This window comes from Bombina bombina, chromosome 6 (genome assembly GCF_027579735.1).
Source record: "Bombina bombina isolate aBomBom1 chromosome 6, aBomBom1.pri, whole genome shotgun sequence".
In the NCBI taxonomy this organism is placed as follows: Eukaryota; Metazoa; Chordata; class Amphibia; order Anura; family Bombinatoridae; genus Bombina; species Bombina bombina.
The window spans coordinates 593,248,596-593,267,568 of record NC_069504.1 but is presented as its reverse complement, the minus strand read 5'-3'; the positions used below and the strand labels follow the sequence as shown (position 1 = coordinate 593,267,568).

Sequence of the window (18,973 nt, the reverse complement as noted above, 5' to 3'; positions counted from 1 at the left end):
AATGATCCACTACGGTCTTCGGAAACTCATTCCCTGAGACAGGTGATCCTGAGACAACCACCAGAGGAGTGAGTCTCTGGTTTTCTGGTCCATTTGTATCTGGGGAGACAAATCTGCATAATCCCCATTCCACTGTTTGAGCATGCACAATTGCAGTGGTCTTAAATGAATTCGAGCAAAAGGAACCATGTCCATTGCCACAACCATTAGTCCTATTACCTCCATGCACTGAGCTACGGAGGGTTGAGGAATGGTATGAAGAACTCGACAAGTGTCGTATGAGCCTTTGCTTTTTGAAAGGACGACGCTTGTATTAAGATGTCATCTAGGTAAGGTACTACTGCAATGCCCCTTGGTCTTAGCACCGCTAAAAGGGACCCTAGCACTTTTGTGAAAATTCTGGGAGCAGTGGCCAATCTGAAGGGAAGGGCTACGAATTGGTAATGCTTGTCCAGAAAGGCGAACCTCAGGAACTGATGGTGATCTTTGTGGATAGGAATATGCAGGTACGCATCCTTTAAGTCCACGGTAGTCATATATTGACCCTCCTGAATCATTGGTAAAATTGTCCGAATGGTTTCCATTTTGAATGATGGAACTCTGAGGAATTTGTTTAGGATTTTTAAATCCAGGATTGGCCTGAAAGTTCCTTCCTTTTTGGGAACTACAAACTGGTTGGAGTAAAAACCCAGTCCTTGTTCTGCTGTTGGAACTGGGTGTATCACTCCTATTTTTAGAAGGTCTTCTACGCAACGTAAGAAGGCCTGTCTCTTTATCTGGTCTAAAGATAAGCAAGACATGTGGAACGTTCCTCTTGGAGGAAGGTCCTTGAATTCCAGAAGATACCCCTGAGAGACAATTTGTAGCGCCCAGGGGTCCGGAACATCTCTTGCCCAAGCCTGAGCAAAGAGAGAAAGTCTGCCCCCAACTAGATCTGGTCCCAGATCGGGGGCTATCCTTTCATGCTGTCTTGGTAGCAGCAGCAGGCTTCTTGGCCTGTTTACCCTTGTTCCAGCCTTGCAATGGTTTCCATGCTTGTTTGGGCTGGGATGCATTACCCTCTTGCCTAGTGGCTGTAGAGGTAGAAGCAGGTCCGTTCCTGAAATTGCGAAAGGAACGAAAATTAGACTTATTTTTAGCATTGAAAGGTCTATCTTGTGGGAGGGCATGGCCCTTTCCCCCAGTGATAGCTGAAATAATTTCTTTCAACTCTGGCCCGAATAGGGTCTTACCCTTGAAAGGAATATTAAGCAATTTTGTTTTGGACGACACATCCGCCGACCAAGATTTTAGCCAAAGCGCTCTGCGCGCCACGATTGCAAAAACAGAATTTTTCGCCGCTAATTTAGCTACCTGAAAAGCGGCATCTGTAATGAAAGAATTAGCCAACTTCAGGGCGTGAATTCTGTCCATGACTTCAACATAAGAAGTCTCCTTCTGGAGCGAGTTTTCTAGTTCCTTAAACCAAAAAGCCGCTGCAGTGGTTACAGGAATAATGCAAGAAATTGGTTGAAGAAGAAAACCTTGTTGAACAAAAATTTTCTTAAGTAAACCTTCTAATTTTTTATCCATAGGATCTTTGAAAGCGCAACTGTCTTCTATTGGTATAGTCGTGCGCTTAGCTAGTGTTGAAACTGCCCCCTCTACCTTAGGGACCGTCTGCCACGCGTCCCGTCTTGGGTAAACAATGGGGAACATTTTCTTAAATATAGGAGGGGGAACAAAAGGTACACCTGGTCTCTCCCACTCCCTAGTCACGATATCCGCCACCTTCTTAGGTATCGGAAACGCATCAGTGTGTACTGGGACCTCTAAGAATGTGTCCATTTTACACAATTTTTCTGGGACCACCAAAGGGTCACAATCATCAAGTGTAGCTAGGACCTCCTTAAGCAGGGCGCGGAGGTGTTCTAACTTAAATTTAAATGCTATGGTATCTGGCTCTGCCTGCTGAGAAACCTTTCCTGTATAAGAAACTTCTCCCTCAGACAGGCCCTCCCTCACCGCAAAGTCAGATTGATGTGAGGGTACTACAGATAAATTATCTGCTGCGTCTGCTTGCTCATTTTCTGTATTTAAAACTGAGCTATCACGCTTTCTTGGAAAAGCTGGCAGTTTGGATAAAAATGCTGCGAGAGAATTATCCATTACTGCTGCTAATTGTTGCAAGGTAACAGGAATCGGTGCGCTAGATGTACCGGGCATAGCTGGTGTTGACACAGAAGAAGAGGATAGCGGACTATCCTCACTACCCTCAGCTAAAGAATCATCTTGGGCTACATCCCTAAGCGTGACTGTACGGTCCTTAAGCTGTTTGGACGCTATAGCACACTTCACACATAAGTTTAATTCCTTAGGGATTATTTGAGTAAGAAATAAGCCTCTCTGAAGTCCTTTCTGAAGTCTCTGGACTCCCCACGTGAAGCTGCATGAACTGTCTAGCAAAAACAACTGCGCAATTGAGGCGCGAAAAGGAGGCCCCCTCCCTCTTGATTCCAGAGTGGTGGGGCCTTTTTGACTAGGTTAGGTGTCTAAATAAGTGCCAGGCGCCAAAATAAATCTCACAAGTGTTTTAAAAGTCTCAAAAACACCCTATTCATACTGAATCATGCTAATAAAGCAATCGATTAAGCCCACAATAGTGTCAACCAGCTTTGAGCCCTTAATTTAAGCCATCATTTTATACAGAGTCTGAGAAAAATGGCTTACCTATCCCAGAGGGGATTTCTGACAGTCTTCTAGCATTACTTGGTCTTGTTAGAAAAATGACTGATCATACCTGAAGCAGTTAAGCCTTCAAACTGTTCCCCCCAACTGAAGTTCTCCGATATTCAACAGTCCTGCGTGCGAACAGCAATGGATTTTAGTTACTGGTGCTAAAATCATATTCCTCTCAGCAGAAATCTTCATCACTTTCTGATTCAGAGTAAATAGTACAAGCCGGCACTATTTTAAAATAACAAACTTTTGATAGAAGAAATAAAAACTACAAATCTAACACCACAAACTCTTTAACCTCCCGTGGAGATGCTACTTGTTAGAGCGGCAAAGAGAATGACTGGGGGCGGAGCCTGAGGGGAGCTATATGGACAGCTCTGCTGTGTGCTCTCTTTGCCACTTCCTGTAGGGATTGAGAATATCCCACAAGTAAGGATGAAGTCGTGGACCGGATACACCAATGTAGTAGAAAATTACGTTTTTTCATGGGACTTTCATAGCGCAGCCATGATAAGTTTTGCTGTGAGACTAAAAAGCTTGCATTGCACCCTATAACGACACGATCCGTACCGCCATCTGAGAGCAGTAGTTTTGAGTTTTACGCTACAAAACTGTTACATAAAACTCATAACTAAACGGTCAACAAAGTACACTAAACACCCATAAACTACCTATTAACCCCTAAACCAAGGCCCTCCTGCATTGCAAACACTACATTAAAATTATTAGCCTCTAATCTGCCATCCGTCCACATCGCCCCCACTATACTAAAGTTATTAACCCCTAATTCCGCCGCCACTATAATAAACCTATTAGCCCTAAACCGCAAGCCCCTCACAACGAAATATACTAAATAAACCTATTAAACCCTAAACCAAAAGTCCCCCACATCGCAATAAAGTAATTTAAAACTAGTAACACCTAATGCCCCCCTAACTTTATATTAAAATTACAATTTCCCTATCTTAAATTAAATTAAACCTTACCTGTGAAATTAAAAAAAACTAAGTTTAAACTTACAATTAAACTAATATAACTATTAAACTAACTACCAATTGAATAAACTATATTACACATTAAAAAATCCTAACACTACTCTAAAAATTACAAAGTATCTAATTACAAACAATAAAAAAATACTAAATTACAGAAAATAACAAACACTAACGGCTAGATTTGGAGTTTGGCGGTAAAAGGGCTGTTAACGCTCCGCGGGTTTTTTTCTGGCCGCACCATAAATTTAACTCTGGTATCGAGAGTTCAAACAAATGCTGCGTTAGGCTCCAAAAAAGGAGCGTAGAGCATTTTTACCGCAAATACAACTCTCGATACCAGAGTTGCTTACGGACGCGGCCGGCCTCAAAAACGTGCTCGTGCACGATTCTCCCATAGGAAACAATGGGGCTGTTTGAGCTGAAAAAAAACCTAACACCTGCAAAAAAGCAGCGTTCAGCTCCTAACGCAGCCCCATTGTTTCCTATGGGGAAACACTTCCTACGTCTGCACCTAACACTCTAACATGTACCCCGAGTCTAAACACCCCTAGCCTTACACTTATTAACCCCTAATCTGCCGCCCCCGCTATCGCTGACCCCTGCATTACACTTTTAACCCCTAATCTGCCGCTCCATAAACCGCCGCCACCTACGTTATCCCTATGTACCCCTAATCTGCTGCCCTAACATCGCCGACCCCTATATTATATTTATTAACCCCTAATCTGCCCCCCTCAACGTCGCCGACACCTGCCTACACTTATTAACCCCTAATCTGCCGACCGGACCTGAGCGCTACTATAATAAAGTTATTAACCCCTAATCCGCCTCACTAACCCTATCATAAATAGTATTAACCCCTAATCTGCCCTCCCTAACATCGCCGACACCTACCTTCAATTATTAACCCCTAAACTTCCGATCGGAGCTCACCGCTATTCTAATAAATGGATTAACCCCTAAAGCTAAGTCTAACCCTAACACTAACACCCCCCTAAGTTAAATATAATTTTTATCTAACGAAATAAATTAACTCTTATTAAATAAATGATTCCTATTTAAAGCTAAATACTTACCTGTAAAATAAATCCTAATATAGCTACAATATAAATTACATTTATATTATAGCTATTTTAGGATTAATATTTATTTTACAGGTAACTTTGTATTTATTTTAACCAGGTACAATAGCTATTAAATAGTTAAGAACTATTTAATAGTTACCTAGTTAAAATAATTACAAATTTACCTGTAAAATAAATCCTAACCTAAGTTATAATTAAACCTAACACTACCCTATCAATAAAATAATTAAATAAACTACCTACAATTACCTACAATTAACCTAACACTACACTATCAATAAATTAATTAAACACAATTGCTACAAATAAATACAATTAAATAAACTATCTAAAGTACAAAAAATAAAAAAGAACTAAGTTACAGAAAATAAAAAAATATTTACAAACATAAGAAAAATATTACAACAATTTTAAACTAATTACACCTACTCTAAGCCCCCTAATAAAATAACAAAGACCCCCAAAATAAAAAATTCCCTACCCTATTCTAAAATACAAAAATTACAAGCTCTTTTACCTTACCAGCCCTGAACAGGGCCCTTTGCGGGGCATGCCCCAAGAATTTCAGCTCTTTTGCCTGTAAAAAAAAACATACAATACCCCCCCCCCAACATTACAACCCACCACCCACATACCCCTAATCTAACCCAAACCCCCCTTAAATAAACCTAACACTAAGCCCCTGATGATCTTCCTACCTTGTCTTCACCATGCCAGGTTCACCGATCCGTCCTGGCTCCAAGATCTTCATCCAACCCAAGCGGGGGTTGGCGATCCATAATCCGGTGCTCCAAAGTCTTCCTCCTATCCGGCAAGAAGAGGACATCCGGACCGGCAAACATCTTCTCCAAGCGGCATCTTCTATGTTCTTCCATCCGATGACGACCGGCTCCATCTTGAAGACCTCCAGCGCGGATCCATCCTCTTCTTCCGACGACTAGACGACGAATGACGGTTCCTTTAAGGGACGTCATCCAAGATGGCGTCCCTCGAATTCCGATTGGCTGATAGGATTCTATCAGCCAATCGGAATTAAGGTAGGAATTTTCTGATTGGCTGATGGAATCAGCCAATCAGAATCAAGTTCAATCCGATTGGCTGATCCAATCAGCCAATCAGATTGAGCTCGCATTGTATTGGCTGATCGGAACAGCCAATAGAATGCGAGCTCAATCTGATTGGCTGATTGGATCAGCCAATCGGATTGAACTTGATTCTGATTGGCTGATTCCATCAGCCAATCAGAAAATTCCTACCTTAATTCCGATTGGCTGATAGAATCCTATCAGCCAATCGGAATTCGAGGGACGCCATCTTGGATGACGTCCCTTAAAGGAACCGTCATTCGTCGTCTAGTCGTCGGAAGAAGAGGATGGATCCGCGCTGGAGGTCTTCAAGATGGAGCCGGTCGTCATCGGATGGAAGAACATAGAAGATGCCGCTTGGAGAAGATGTTTGCCGGTCCGGATGTCCTCTTCTTGCCGGATAGGAGGAAGACTTTGGAGCACCGGATTATGGATCGCCAACCCCCGCTTGGGTTGGATGAAGATCTTGGAGCCAGGACGGATCGGTGAACCTGGCATGGTGAAGACAAGGTAGGAAGATCATCAGGGGCTTAGTGTTAGGTTTATTTAAGGGGGGTTTGGGTTAGATTAGGGGTATGTGGGTGGTGGGTTGTAATGTTGGGGGGGGGGTATTGTATGTTTTCTTTTACAGGCAAAAGAGCTGAACTTCTTGGGGCATGCCCCGCAAAGGGCCCTGTTCAGGGCTGGTAAGGTAAAAGAGCTTGTAATTTTTGTATTTTAGAATAGGGTAGGGAATTTTTTATTTTGGGGGTCTTTGTTATTTTATTAGGGGGCTTAGAGTAGGTGTAATTAGTTTAAAATTGTTGTAATATTTTTCTTATGTTTGTAAATATTTTTTTATTTTCTGTAACTTAGTTCTTTTTTATTTTTTGTACTTTAGATAGTTTATTTAATTGTATTTATTTGTAGCAATTGTGTTTAATTAATTTATTGATAGTGTAGTGTTAGGTTAATTGTAGGTAATTGTAGGTAGTTTATTTAATTATTTTATTGATAGGGTAGTGTTAGGTTTAATTATATCTTAGGTTAGGATTTATTTTACAGGTAAATTTGTAATTATTTTAACTAGGTAACTATTAAATAGTTCTTAACTATTTAATAGCTATTGTACCTGGTTAAAATAAATACAAAGTTACCTGTAAAATAAATATTAATCCTAAAATAGCTATAATATAAATGTAATTTATATTGTAGCTATATTAGGATTTATTTTACAGGTAAGTATTTAGCTTTAAATAGGAATCATTTATTTAATAAGAGTTAATTTATTTCGTTAGATAAAAATTATATTTAACTTAGGGGGGTGTTAGTGTTAGGGTTAGACTTAGCTTTAGGGGTTAATACATTTATTAGAATAGCGGTGAGCTCCGGTCGGCAGATTAGGGGTTAATAATTGAAGGTAGGTGTCGGCGATGTTAGGGAGGGCAGATTAGGGGTTAATACTATTTATGATAGGGTTAGTGAGGCGGATTAGGGGTTAATAAGTGTAGGTAGGTGTCGGCGACGTTGTGGGGGGCAGATTAGGGGTTAATAAATATAACATAGGGGTCGGCGATGTTAGGGGCAGAAGATTAGGGGTACATAGGGATAACGTAGGTGGCGGCGATTTGCGGTCGGAAGATTAGGGGTTAATTATTTTAAGTAGCTTGCGGCGACGTTGTGTGGGGCAAGTTAGGGGTTAATAAATATAATATAGGGGTCGGCGGGGTTAGGGGCAGCAGATTGGGGTACATAAGTATAACGTAGGTGGCGGTCGGCAGATTAGGGGTTAAAAATTTTAATCGAGTGGCGGCGATGTGGGGGGACCTCGGTTTAGGGGTACATAGGTAGTTTATGGGTGTTAGTGTAGTTTAGGGTACAGTAGTTAAGAGCTTTATGAACCGGCGTTAGCCAGAAAGCTCTTAACTCCTGCTTTTTTCAGGCGGCTGGAATCTTGTCGTTAGAGCTCTAACGCTCACTGCAGAAACGACTCTAAATACCAGCGTTAGAAAGATCCCATTGAAAAGATAGGCTACGCAAATGGCGTAGGGGGATCTGCGGTATGGAAAAGTCGCGGCTGTAAAGTGAGCGTTAGACCCTTTAATCACTGACTCCAAATACCAGCGGGCGGCCAAAACCAGCGTTAGGAGCCTCTAACGCTGGTTTTGACGGCTACCGCCGAACTCTAAATCTAGGCCTAAATTACCAAAAATAAACAAAATTATCAAAAATAAAAAAGAATTACACCTAATCTAATAGCCCTATAAAAATAAAAAATCCCACCCAAAAAAAAAAAAAAACGGCCTACAATAAACTACCAATAGCGCTTAAATGCATTTGACAGAAGTTAGGTAAATGGGATATCAAAGATGTTTTGGAAATGGCTATAACTGAAGACCACCACACAAAAACCCAATGGAACGCAAGGGAACTAGCTTTGATTGCAATGAACTTCTATATTGTAAGTACTGAAGCATGATGTGATTATCAGTGTGTGTGTACATTTTATTAAAGGTAACACAATAGGCTTTGTGTGTCTGTCCCATAATTAATTTAATGAGAAATTCTCCCTTGCATTGAAGATTCAGTATACAGCGGTGACCGTATGTAGAGGATGCTCCATGCCTGATTATTTCAGGATGGACCCGCTCCGCGTTGCCGGGATGAAGATAGAAGATGCCGCCTGGATGAAGATAGAGCCACCTTGATGAAGATGGAGCCGCTGTGGTGACGATCTTTCAAGCAGGACTTCAGCAACTGTGAGTACTTAAAGAGGGGTTAGTGTTAGGTTTTTTTAAGGTTTTTTTTAGTTTAAGGTTTGGGCTATTCTTAAAAGAGTTAAATGCCCTTTTCAGTGCAATGCAAAAGAGCTAAATGCACTTTTAAGGCAATGCCCAAACAAATGCCATTTTCAGGGCAATGGGTAGATTAGGTTTTTATAGATAGTTTTTTTTTTATTGTGTGGGTTTGGTTGGGTGGGAGTTTGTAATGTTAGTGGGACTTTCTATTTGTTTTCAGGTAAAAGAGCTGTTTTTAACTTAAGGCAATACCCTACAAAAGGCCCTTTTAAGGGCTATTGGAAGTTTATTATAGATTCATTTTTTTATTTTGGGGTGAGATTTTTTTTAAATGGGTATTAGAATAAGAATAATTGTTATTATTTTGGATAATTTGTTTGTTATTTTGTGTAATATTTTTTTTTCCTCTTGGGGTGGGTTTTAAATTTTTAGATTAGGGGTTGGTTATTTCATAAAAGAGCTGAATGTCCTTTTAAGGGCAGGAAAAAGAGATGAATGCCCTTTTAAGGGCAATGTCCATACAAATGCCCTTTTCAGGGGTTTGTATACTGTTAGGGGGCGTTTTATTTAATTTTTTAGCAAAAGAGCTGTTAACTTTAGGGCAATGCCCTACAAAAGGCCCTTTTAAGGGCCCTTGGTAGTTTATTATAGATTAGGGTTTTTTATTTTGGGGTGTTTTTTTTTTAAAGGGCATTAGAATAGCAATAATTTTTATTGTTTTGGATAATTTCGTTTGTTATTTTTTGTAATGGTAGGTTTTAGTGTAAGACAGCTTAGGTTTTATTTCACAGGTAAGTTTATATTTATTTTAACTAAGTAGTTAGTAAATAGTTAATAACTATTTACTAACTAGTCTACCTAGTTAAAATAAATACAAACTTACCTGTGAAATGAAAATAAAACCTAAGCTAGCTACAATATAACTATTAGTTATATTGTAGCTAGCTTAGGTTTTATTTCACAGGTAAATATGTATTTAGTTTTAAATAGGTATTATTTAGTTAATATATGTAACTTTAATTTAGCTCTATTTTTATTATGCTAAAGTTAGGGGGTGTTAGGGTTAGGAGTTAATATAGTTTAATTTAGGGTGTTACAATGTGGGGAGCTGGCGGTTTAGGGGTTAATAGGTTTATTTAGTGGTAGTGATGTGGGAGGCCAGAGGTTTAGGGGTTAATAACTTTATTTAGTGGCGACGATGTCGGAGAGCGGCGGAATAGGGGTTAATAGATTTATTAACAACAGAAAAAGGAGAGATGTGTAAATCAATCGACAACTGAAGGAGAGTACAAAGATAGTACAGGGTACTCACATTCTGTGAAGGCACTCCAATGTGCCAATAGTTGCAGGCTGGTTTTCAACAGCGGACCAGCTAGCTGATACAGGCAGTATCTAGATTCCCAAGAGAGGCAGCTCCCCAAGGTAGCGTAGAAAAACTAACTCAGCAATAAGAATGTATAGTTAAAAAAATGTTTTAATCCAAAGTAAAAACAATATTAAAAACAACAACTCATGCTGTTGTGTGCACAAACAGATCATGCAAAATGTTTCACGGTTAGCACCGTTTCATCAGGCATTCATGATGCCTGATGAAACGGTGCTAACCGTGAAACATCTTGCATGTTCTGCTATTGCAGGCATTTTTTTCTGACCCGCTCTCCCCATTGATGTCTATGGGGAAAGTGTGCACGAGCACGTGAAAACTGCTCTTGTATTTTGTGCGGTATGGAGCTCAACGCAACCATATCACACACACAAGCCGGCTGTTTCAAAACTTGTAATGGCTGAGCTATAGAGGGTTAAATAACGCAACTTTTGTTGCGTTCGTTAAATTCTCTATAGCGCGCATAACTCATAATCTAGGTGTATATTAGCTGTCCCCATTGGAAATAATGGTAACTAATCCAACATTTGTCCTCCATGCACACAATTTGTCTGAACTCAACATTTTAAAAAAATATATATGAATCTTTTAGTCAAAACAAATTTGTTTTCCGTACATCTGTCTAATTTACACCCACATACACACCCTACACTATACTACAGTTTAACAACAGAACAGCCGTCCTGCATGCATAATTATGAAAAATGTGCCTTTATTTGATTTAAAGTAATACAAATGATTAGTGCTTGAAAGACAAATCGAATTGCTTTTCTTTTGTAATACAACCAGTAATTAGTGCAATTTCAGAGAGAAAGAAACAGCAAAAGTTTTGTGTTACAATCAATCAACCACGATATATGAATATAATGTTTTTTCCCTTGCCCTCTGAAAAACAAATAGAGGTGTGGCCACCTGCCATAGACATGCAAAGGGTAGCAACGTTCATGGCAGAAATTTGTAGAAGACATTGTGAACCATAAATGAGTAACATACAAACCAATGTAGTAGTTCTTCCACTCTAGAATCCAAATGAAAAGATAGAAACCTGATACATTAGTCCCTCCTCTCTAGAATCCAAATGCCTATCTTGCAACTCAAGAACAAAACAGAACAAAGGCTAGCGACTCCCCCTTCCAAATGTGTGATTAGTTATACAATTGCCTATACTACCATCAGCCGTTAGACTCTCACCAGTTAGGTTACTACCAAATCCTCAACCACTGTTGCCTGGAAAAAAAAAATCTCTTTCTCTTACTGTACATATGCAAGACACTACTTCAAAATAAAAGTTAGCATTTTATCTATAAGATACACAGATTTTTTAGCAAACAAATTGAAAACATGTTATATACTCAAATATTTGAATGATTGCACACACATATGTACAGATATCATATGTTTTTAACAAGTTAACAAAAACATATTTTTTTCTTTTGTTGATCACGTTTAAAATAACTCTTGCTTTTATTATGAAGCTAATCTGCAAGTTGATTATATGGTTTATTCACAGCATTGTTTCAACAAGTCTGAGAGTCCTAACAGTCTTAAATAATTTATATTTTTATATAATTTAAATTATTTGCATTTTGCTGTGTTTACAAACTTATTCACATCAAAATATTTTAGTGCATGAATGAATACTGTCCCTATATTTATATTTACAGAAAATACATACATTTCAGTAAATTGAAATGTATTACCTCTTTGTAAAACACTTTTCTCTTGCACATTTCAACAATGCATACATAAAAAACAAGAAATGTCTAGTATAAAGTGGCGTATAAAGTGGCTTTACAAAAAAAAGTTTAGTTGAGTTTTCTTTAAAACAATATAGTGGTGACATTGAGGTCATGGTTTATTGCAGAACCAGTCAAAACATCTTGTGTAATTTTATGCTTTCATTATTGTCCATGGTGTAGACTTCTTTGTTAGGCCGTTTGGGGATGTTGCCTGTCTTATCATAGTTGAAAAAGTATCTCAGTGTCTGCGGTCTTCTGCAATGTATAATTAGCAACATCAGGCTAATGAGAAGGCAAATGATGCCTGAAAGATAAAGTAAATAAAACAACGTGATTATACTAAAATGTTTTAACAATAAAAGATGCCTTTTAGCTGGACTTGCCCATAATTAACTGACATAAATTAATTAAGTTTGACATGAGCAATGGTTGTACAATTTTTTAACTGATTTTCAAGTAGCTAGAGATGTCTAATGTAGTCATTAGTCAGAACAAATATTACCAAATCATGGGGTCAATCCCAATCAATCGGCTGAGACCTTTTTAGCTCTTTATCAGTTCGAAAAGGTCACTTTTCATTTAGTTTTTTTGTCTTAAATATATAAACACCTATTTTTAATATGGAGTCGAAAGGTTCTCGGAGATCACAATCTATTTTCAAGAGACTTTTCAACACCTTTTCAAGACCAGTTTTGCCTTTTCAACTTCAACACCTAAAGGAACTTGATAAAACCCTTAATGGCCTTTTGCGCATCTTTTGCGTATCTTTGTAAGTATTCAAAGACAATTTGAGTCATTTTATTATGTTGCACATGTGCAAAACACTTTGAAATGGCCAGAGAAGATATTTTAGAGGTGTATTTGCACACAATGGGGCATATTTATCAAGCTCCGAACCACTGTTCCATAACCTGTCCGGCTGCTCTGAGCAGGCAGACAGACATCGCCGGAAATCAACCCGATCGAGTACGATCGGGTTGATTGACACCCCCCTGCTGGCGGCCGATTGGCCGCGAGTCAGCAGGGGGCGGCGTTGCACCAGCAGCTCTTGTGAGCTGCTGGTGCAATGCTGAATACGGCGAGCGTATTGCTCGCCGTATTCAGCGTGGTCTGTCGGACCTGATCCGCACTGTCGGATCAGGTCCGACAGACCTTGATAAATATGGGCCATGGTCTTGACACACTATGCATTGCTATGATTTGGTCGGTCTAGGATGGCAAGGCACACATTTACACACACACACACATATATATATATATATATATATATATATATATATATATATATAATGTTCATTTACATATGTGTATGTGTTGAGTATGTGTACTGTACAGCTAATGGGGATCTACAGGAAAAGGGAGATCAGGACCGGACAGCTAGTGGGGAGTGTGCTCTTTCTTCTTTCTAAGTCACACTCTCACTGTAATGATTGCCACTATAAGTGCAGGTGTCTTCTTAACTGGCCTTTAAAACTCCACTCCATTGCAATATTGTGCATGCAAAGAAGATGTTTAAACAATACTGCGCCTTCATGAATGTGTTTTTATAGGAAATGCATCTAGGTGAACAGGTTTTAAGAGTTGTGCCTTTGTGAACACAAATGCCAAAAAAGGTTCATGACAGTGCATTTATAGTGCTTGTACCTACATTGTTGATCTGTAAAATGCACTGTCATGAACATGTTTGGATTTTAGATGATTTGTCAGCCAATAATTTTGTAAACTTTACTTTTGTTCTTGACAATCCTGGCCCAATTAAATCAAATTAGCAGAAGCACAAAAATATATTTTTCCCCCAATATATTTATTATTAAATAAATAAATGGGAAGAAAAAAAAAGACTTTAAAGAGCCATTATAGTCAAAATATTACATGATTTAATTCTTTATAGAATGTAATTTTAAGACTAGCTACCACAACAGAAATGCTTTTAAGTCTTCTGTCATGAGAAATAAACTTATGGTGCACTACATAACACTTTGGTAAGTAGAATACACTTTCTATAAAGTTGATTTATTGGAGCAGTAGTACAACTATGCTTCAAGCAAATAAATCATCTCCAGATCTCCGACTATGGTGTTCTAAGACTCCTGCTAAATGACATGAAACCAGTGATTGTGAAACTAATATCACTTCAGCAAGCCCATCAATCAGATTAAAGGAACAGTATACACCAATTTACATATAGCTGCATGTAATATACACTACTATGAAGAAGAATATGCCCAGATACTGTATAAAACCTTTCAAAAACTTACTTATAAGCTCCCATTTTAGCACTGTTGATTAGTTTAGGCTGGATAACCCAGTGAAAGGGGCTGGGAAAGCAAAAAGAACAGACACTCCCCCCTTATCCCTTCCCTGCATATGAAAACCTTGTCAATCTGGGCTAAATAATATATCAATGGGCTATATTAGAGGGAGCGCTGATGGTGAGTTCATAGAACCAAAGGGGAAGTGACCATAAAAAGTTTAGGAACCACTGCCCTATAGTGTCCACAATTGTACCTTAATGGGAGTCAGATATGACTTTAACACCTCACATTCAGGCTTGGTGACAAAATCACAGCAAAGGTCACTTCCTAAACTAGGTCTATAAAAATTGCTAACTAGCACACATACCCATGTTTCCATAACAGATGAAAAAAAAGATAGCACAGACACACTGCCGGCTGAACTAAGCAAGGGCTTCTTAAAGCAGCTCTGGACCTACACAGACACAGCTCCTCCCTTGATAGCACTCCCACCAACCCTGTCATCCTCCACATCCCTGCTCCTAATATGTTTCCAAACCCAGGGTTGAGAAAGAATAGCACAGTTCTTACCACCCCTCCTAAAGTGCAACCTCAGGGCACAAACAGGCCCAGGATGGGAAAGATGCTGAAGATTAAATTGATGTATGAGACATTAGCAGTTGGTTAGCAAAAGTTCTATTCAGGACCATAACCATTCCATTTGATCAAATACTGAAGATGAACACTATGCATATGAGAATCTAAAATATTTTCTACTTCAAATGTATCCACACCATCCACAAAAAAAGGAGGAGGAAGAAATTTGAGGTAAAGGGTTATAACAACAGCTTTTTAAATGAGACACGTGAAACACTGGGTGAATTCTGTAATTTGCAGGAAGGTCAAGTTTCACAGACACAGGATAAATAATAGTTTCCAAAAGCAACCCACAATGTGAGGACCGAACTTTCTAGAAGGATAGGACAACTTCAAATATAGTGCAGATAACCACTTCCTTAACACCCCCATGACCAGCATCAGGTAAATCAGGATAAGCCTAAAGAAACTTCAAATGAACCTGAGCAGGGACAAAAATATTCTCTTAAACATACAGCAAACCATCCAACAAAAGACAAAAGAACAGTTGAAACAGGTGGAGAAAACCTGAAAGCCTTGATTTTGTCCATCAAGGTGCTATGCAACAAAAGAAAATGACCATTTTAAAGAATAGTATCAACCTGATGGACAGGATCTGAGGAGACATTAGGGAGCCAAGACAGAGCATCTGCCTTCTTATTTTTTGAACCACGCTGAAATGTGATAACAAAATTAAACCTGGAGAAGAACAATGCCAAACGGGCTTATCTGGGGTGAAGTCGTTTGGCTGCTTTAAGGTATTCAAGGTTACGATGATCATTAAGGATGGTGATAGACTGGGCAGCTCCCTCCAAAAAATGCCTCCACTCCACTAAAGCACATTTAATAACCAGCAGTTCTCAATCTTCAATATAATAGTATTAATCAGCAGACGTTAACCCTCAAGAAAAGAAAATCTACAGGATGCAGCTGAACTTTAACCTCCTCCCGTAAAGACAAGTCAGGACAACAGCAATAACCACAGTAGAGGCATCCACTTCCAAAAAGAAAGTCTTGTATACATTTGGTTGAATAATTATTGGTGCAGAAGTAAACAAAGTCTTGAGTTTATTAAAAGTCACCTGTGCCTCCGATGTCCAGAAAAAAACTATCCTGATAGGGGCACAGGCAAGAAAAACTTATAATGAAATGTCTATAAAAGTTGTGAAGCAAAAAACCTCTGTACAGTCTTCTTATTAGTGGGAACTGGCCATTCTAGAATCACAGACACTTTTTAGTACCCATCTCAATGTAATCAGGCAAAAAATTATATTCAAAGAATTCCACTGTAGGAACAGAAAATTGACTGTCCTCCAAATTAGCAAAGAGGCCATTTTTATTTAATCTTAAAAGACTTAATAGACATGAGTAATATAAACTTTTTGAGAGGCTGAAAAATAAAACAGAATTTTATCCAAATACATAACGATGAATGTATCCAGCAAGTCTCTAAAAACATAATTCCGGAAATGTTTAAAGGTGTCAGGAGCAATACACAACCTAAATGGCATCACTAAATATACAAAATGTCCATATTGGGTGTGAATAGTCTTCCATTCATCGCCTTCCCTGATACGTACCAAGTAATATGCTCCTCCCAGATCAATCTGCGTAAACACTTGAGCCCACTTAATCTTATCCAACATCTCAGGGATAAGTGGTAGAGAATAACAATTGTGGATACTAATATTATTGAGGGCTCTATAATCCATACAAGGCCTCAACCCTCCATCCTTTTTTCTACAGACAATGTACCAGCACCAGCAGCGGAAGTGTATTGCCTAATAAAACCCTTAGCCAAATTTTCTTCAATATATTTTTTAAGATGGAGTAACTCTAGTCCTGATAATGGCAAGCTTCTTCTGAAAGTAAAGGAGCACCTGGAACTAGATCAATAGGACAATCATATGGACACCTAGAAGGAATTTGGTGTGCGCCTTAGTCTATTTAAAGACATGAGAAAGGTCTCTGTAGGGTTCAGAAATAAATGCATTCTATTTTTGACAAGAACCCAAAATCACTGCAGGATTATGCAGTCTCGGCCAACGTATTTCTTAAATGAGTGGAAAGAAGAGAGAAGCCACCATATCAAATTGTAAAGTTTCTACATGACCAGAGCCCAGGGACACAGACACTGGTAAAGTTTCTTTGGTTACAGGACTAAAGAGTTTTTGGTTACAGAAGAGAATCTTGATTACAGAGGGATTTCAATATTTCTAGTTAGAGTGGAATAGATAAAACATCTACTAGCTCCAGAATCAATGATTGTATTAACTCTGATTCTCTTTGATGACCACAAATAAGTAGGATGACACAGGAACAAATGTAATATTAAGGAACAAAGCTCCAGGAACTTGATTACTTTCTCTGGAAATTTTCTTAGGTCTCACAGGGGAATGATGAAGAAAGTGGCCTCTTTTGCCACAATAAAACAAATTCAAATCTCTACATTTAGAACATTGAGAATCATAAATAGGTCCATTGATAGCTGAAATCTGCATAGGCTCCTCCTATAGAAGGATATGTATTTACAGGAAACACTTGAGAAGTCCCTGAAATGTTGGAGGCAAGTTTCTCCTGATGCCTTTTACAAAGTAGCCTGTCTGAACACCAATCATACTTTCCAAATCACTGGGTTGATCAGTTCATTGTTAAGCTGTTCAGCAAGGCCCAGAGGAAAAATAAAAATCCAGGAGAGCAGGAGTATTCATGTTTGTAACACCGGAGATACAACAGAGTCAGAAACATAGTCCTCTACAGGTCTTCTACCCTGCTGTAGAGCTCTTAGTGCAGAGTGAGCAGAAGTGACACAATAAGGATCATCATACAGGATACTCATGATGCAAAAAAGAGTCACAAGGATTAAGAATTTCACTATTCTGAACTAGGTTATGAGCCCAACTTTGAGATTCACCAATCAGTAAAGAAATAGTGGTATAAACATTTACGTTTGCAGAATAAGTCCCCTGCTTTACTGAGAATAGAATCTAACAGGTGGCAATGAATGTGTGTAAATGCTGTGTGTCTCCATTAAAATTTTCTGGTAGTAGTAAACTTGGCTAATCATACGTCAAGTAACCAGGTTGCTGTAGGCCAAGGGTCTTGGTTCTTACCATGCATGGGACCTTAAAACAGGATGGGCAGGAACACAAGTAGTAATGTTAAGAAGTAACATGTCAGTAAAGGCCAACAGTGGTAAAAATGGGCAGTAGAAGCATGGACAACAGTGACAGCAGAACATGTCCAGTGGTCACCAGAACACAGTAGTATTGTGTAGCAGGAACATAGGCAGTAATGTTCAGCAGGAATACAGACTGTACTGGTCATCAGAAAAATTAGCAGGAATGGTGAGTTAGAGACATGTATCGGAAAGGGCATACAGGACACATGCAGCATATGCCAGAGTGCAAACTGGTAGTGAAAGAACCAAGCATTAAAGCTGTGATATTTTTAAATAATACTTATAAATTTTTAAACAAACACTGCAATGTCAAGCACATTTAGCAATGTAGTGTCCAAAAAACTATAAGGCCTAACGGTTTGTGTACACGAATTATGTAATGGCAGCCTGGGTGGGTGGGGAAGAAGACTATGGTAAATACAGTATTTTCCTGGCTACTGTAACAGTATCACTAAGGCTTAAATTGTACTTGCAAGAGAGAGAGTGTTATCATGTTTCCCTTGTAGCTATAGTGTTCATGATAATTAAAGTTTTAATTTGCATCTTCATAAGGCCTCGGGACTGACAGAGATTTTCCATTCCATGGCATCACAAGGAGTAATACAAGCCTTTAATGTTTTTTGGTGTGTTTTTGTTAAATTTAAGTTAAAGGCACACTATAGTAATATTACATTTCCCTTATTGTAAATAATAAACAAGATAAATAATTTTGCATAACAGTAATAAAGGCCTTATTTTGCAAAGGTCTTTCAAACCCTGTGATTGTAATCTACTTAGAAAACCTATATCAGTTACAAAGGAGCAATTTAGTTCTATGGGAGACATTAAAAAGTTAAAACGTAGATGCTTTATTGAAGTGTAATCAATAAAAATAAACACAGAGCTCGTAAATACAGCAATGTCCTTAACTGGTTATAGGAATCCTACGTGTTTCATATCAACAGGCACTTTGTCAGGGATAAGCTAAAATCCTCCTACCTTGTTTCAATAGCAAGATATTAACCCTATTTGTACTTGAACCAATGCTACAGGGGAATATATAGGTACAATGTTAATACAATCAATGTACAAACCCCCAAAATAGTAAAACAACAGTGTATTAAAAAGTTTAAAGGCATATACAAAAAATCTGGTAAATG

The 18,973-nt window shown here is 38.6% G+C and overlaps 1 protein-coding gene across 1 annotated transcript in view; it reads right to left on the bottom strand.

Moving 5' to 3' along the window:
* Positions 1-10,739: 10,739 nt before the first annotated feature.
* The window catches only part of DUOXA1 (dual oxidase maturation factor 1), a 102,005-nt gene continuing 93,771 nt past the window's right edge, over positions 10,740-18,973 (bottom strand). Inside the window, exon 7 of the mRNA XM_053719912.1 lies at positions 10,740-12,087. Coding sequence (XP_053575887.1) covers positions 11,915-12,087 — 173 coding nt within the window. The 3' untranslated portion in view covers positions 10,740-11,914. The remainder of the gene's footprint in view (positions 12,088-18,973) is intronic.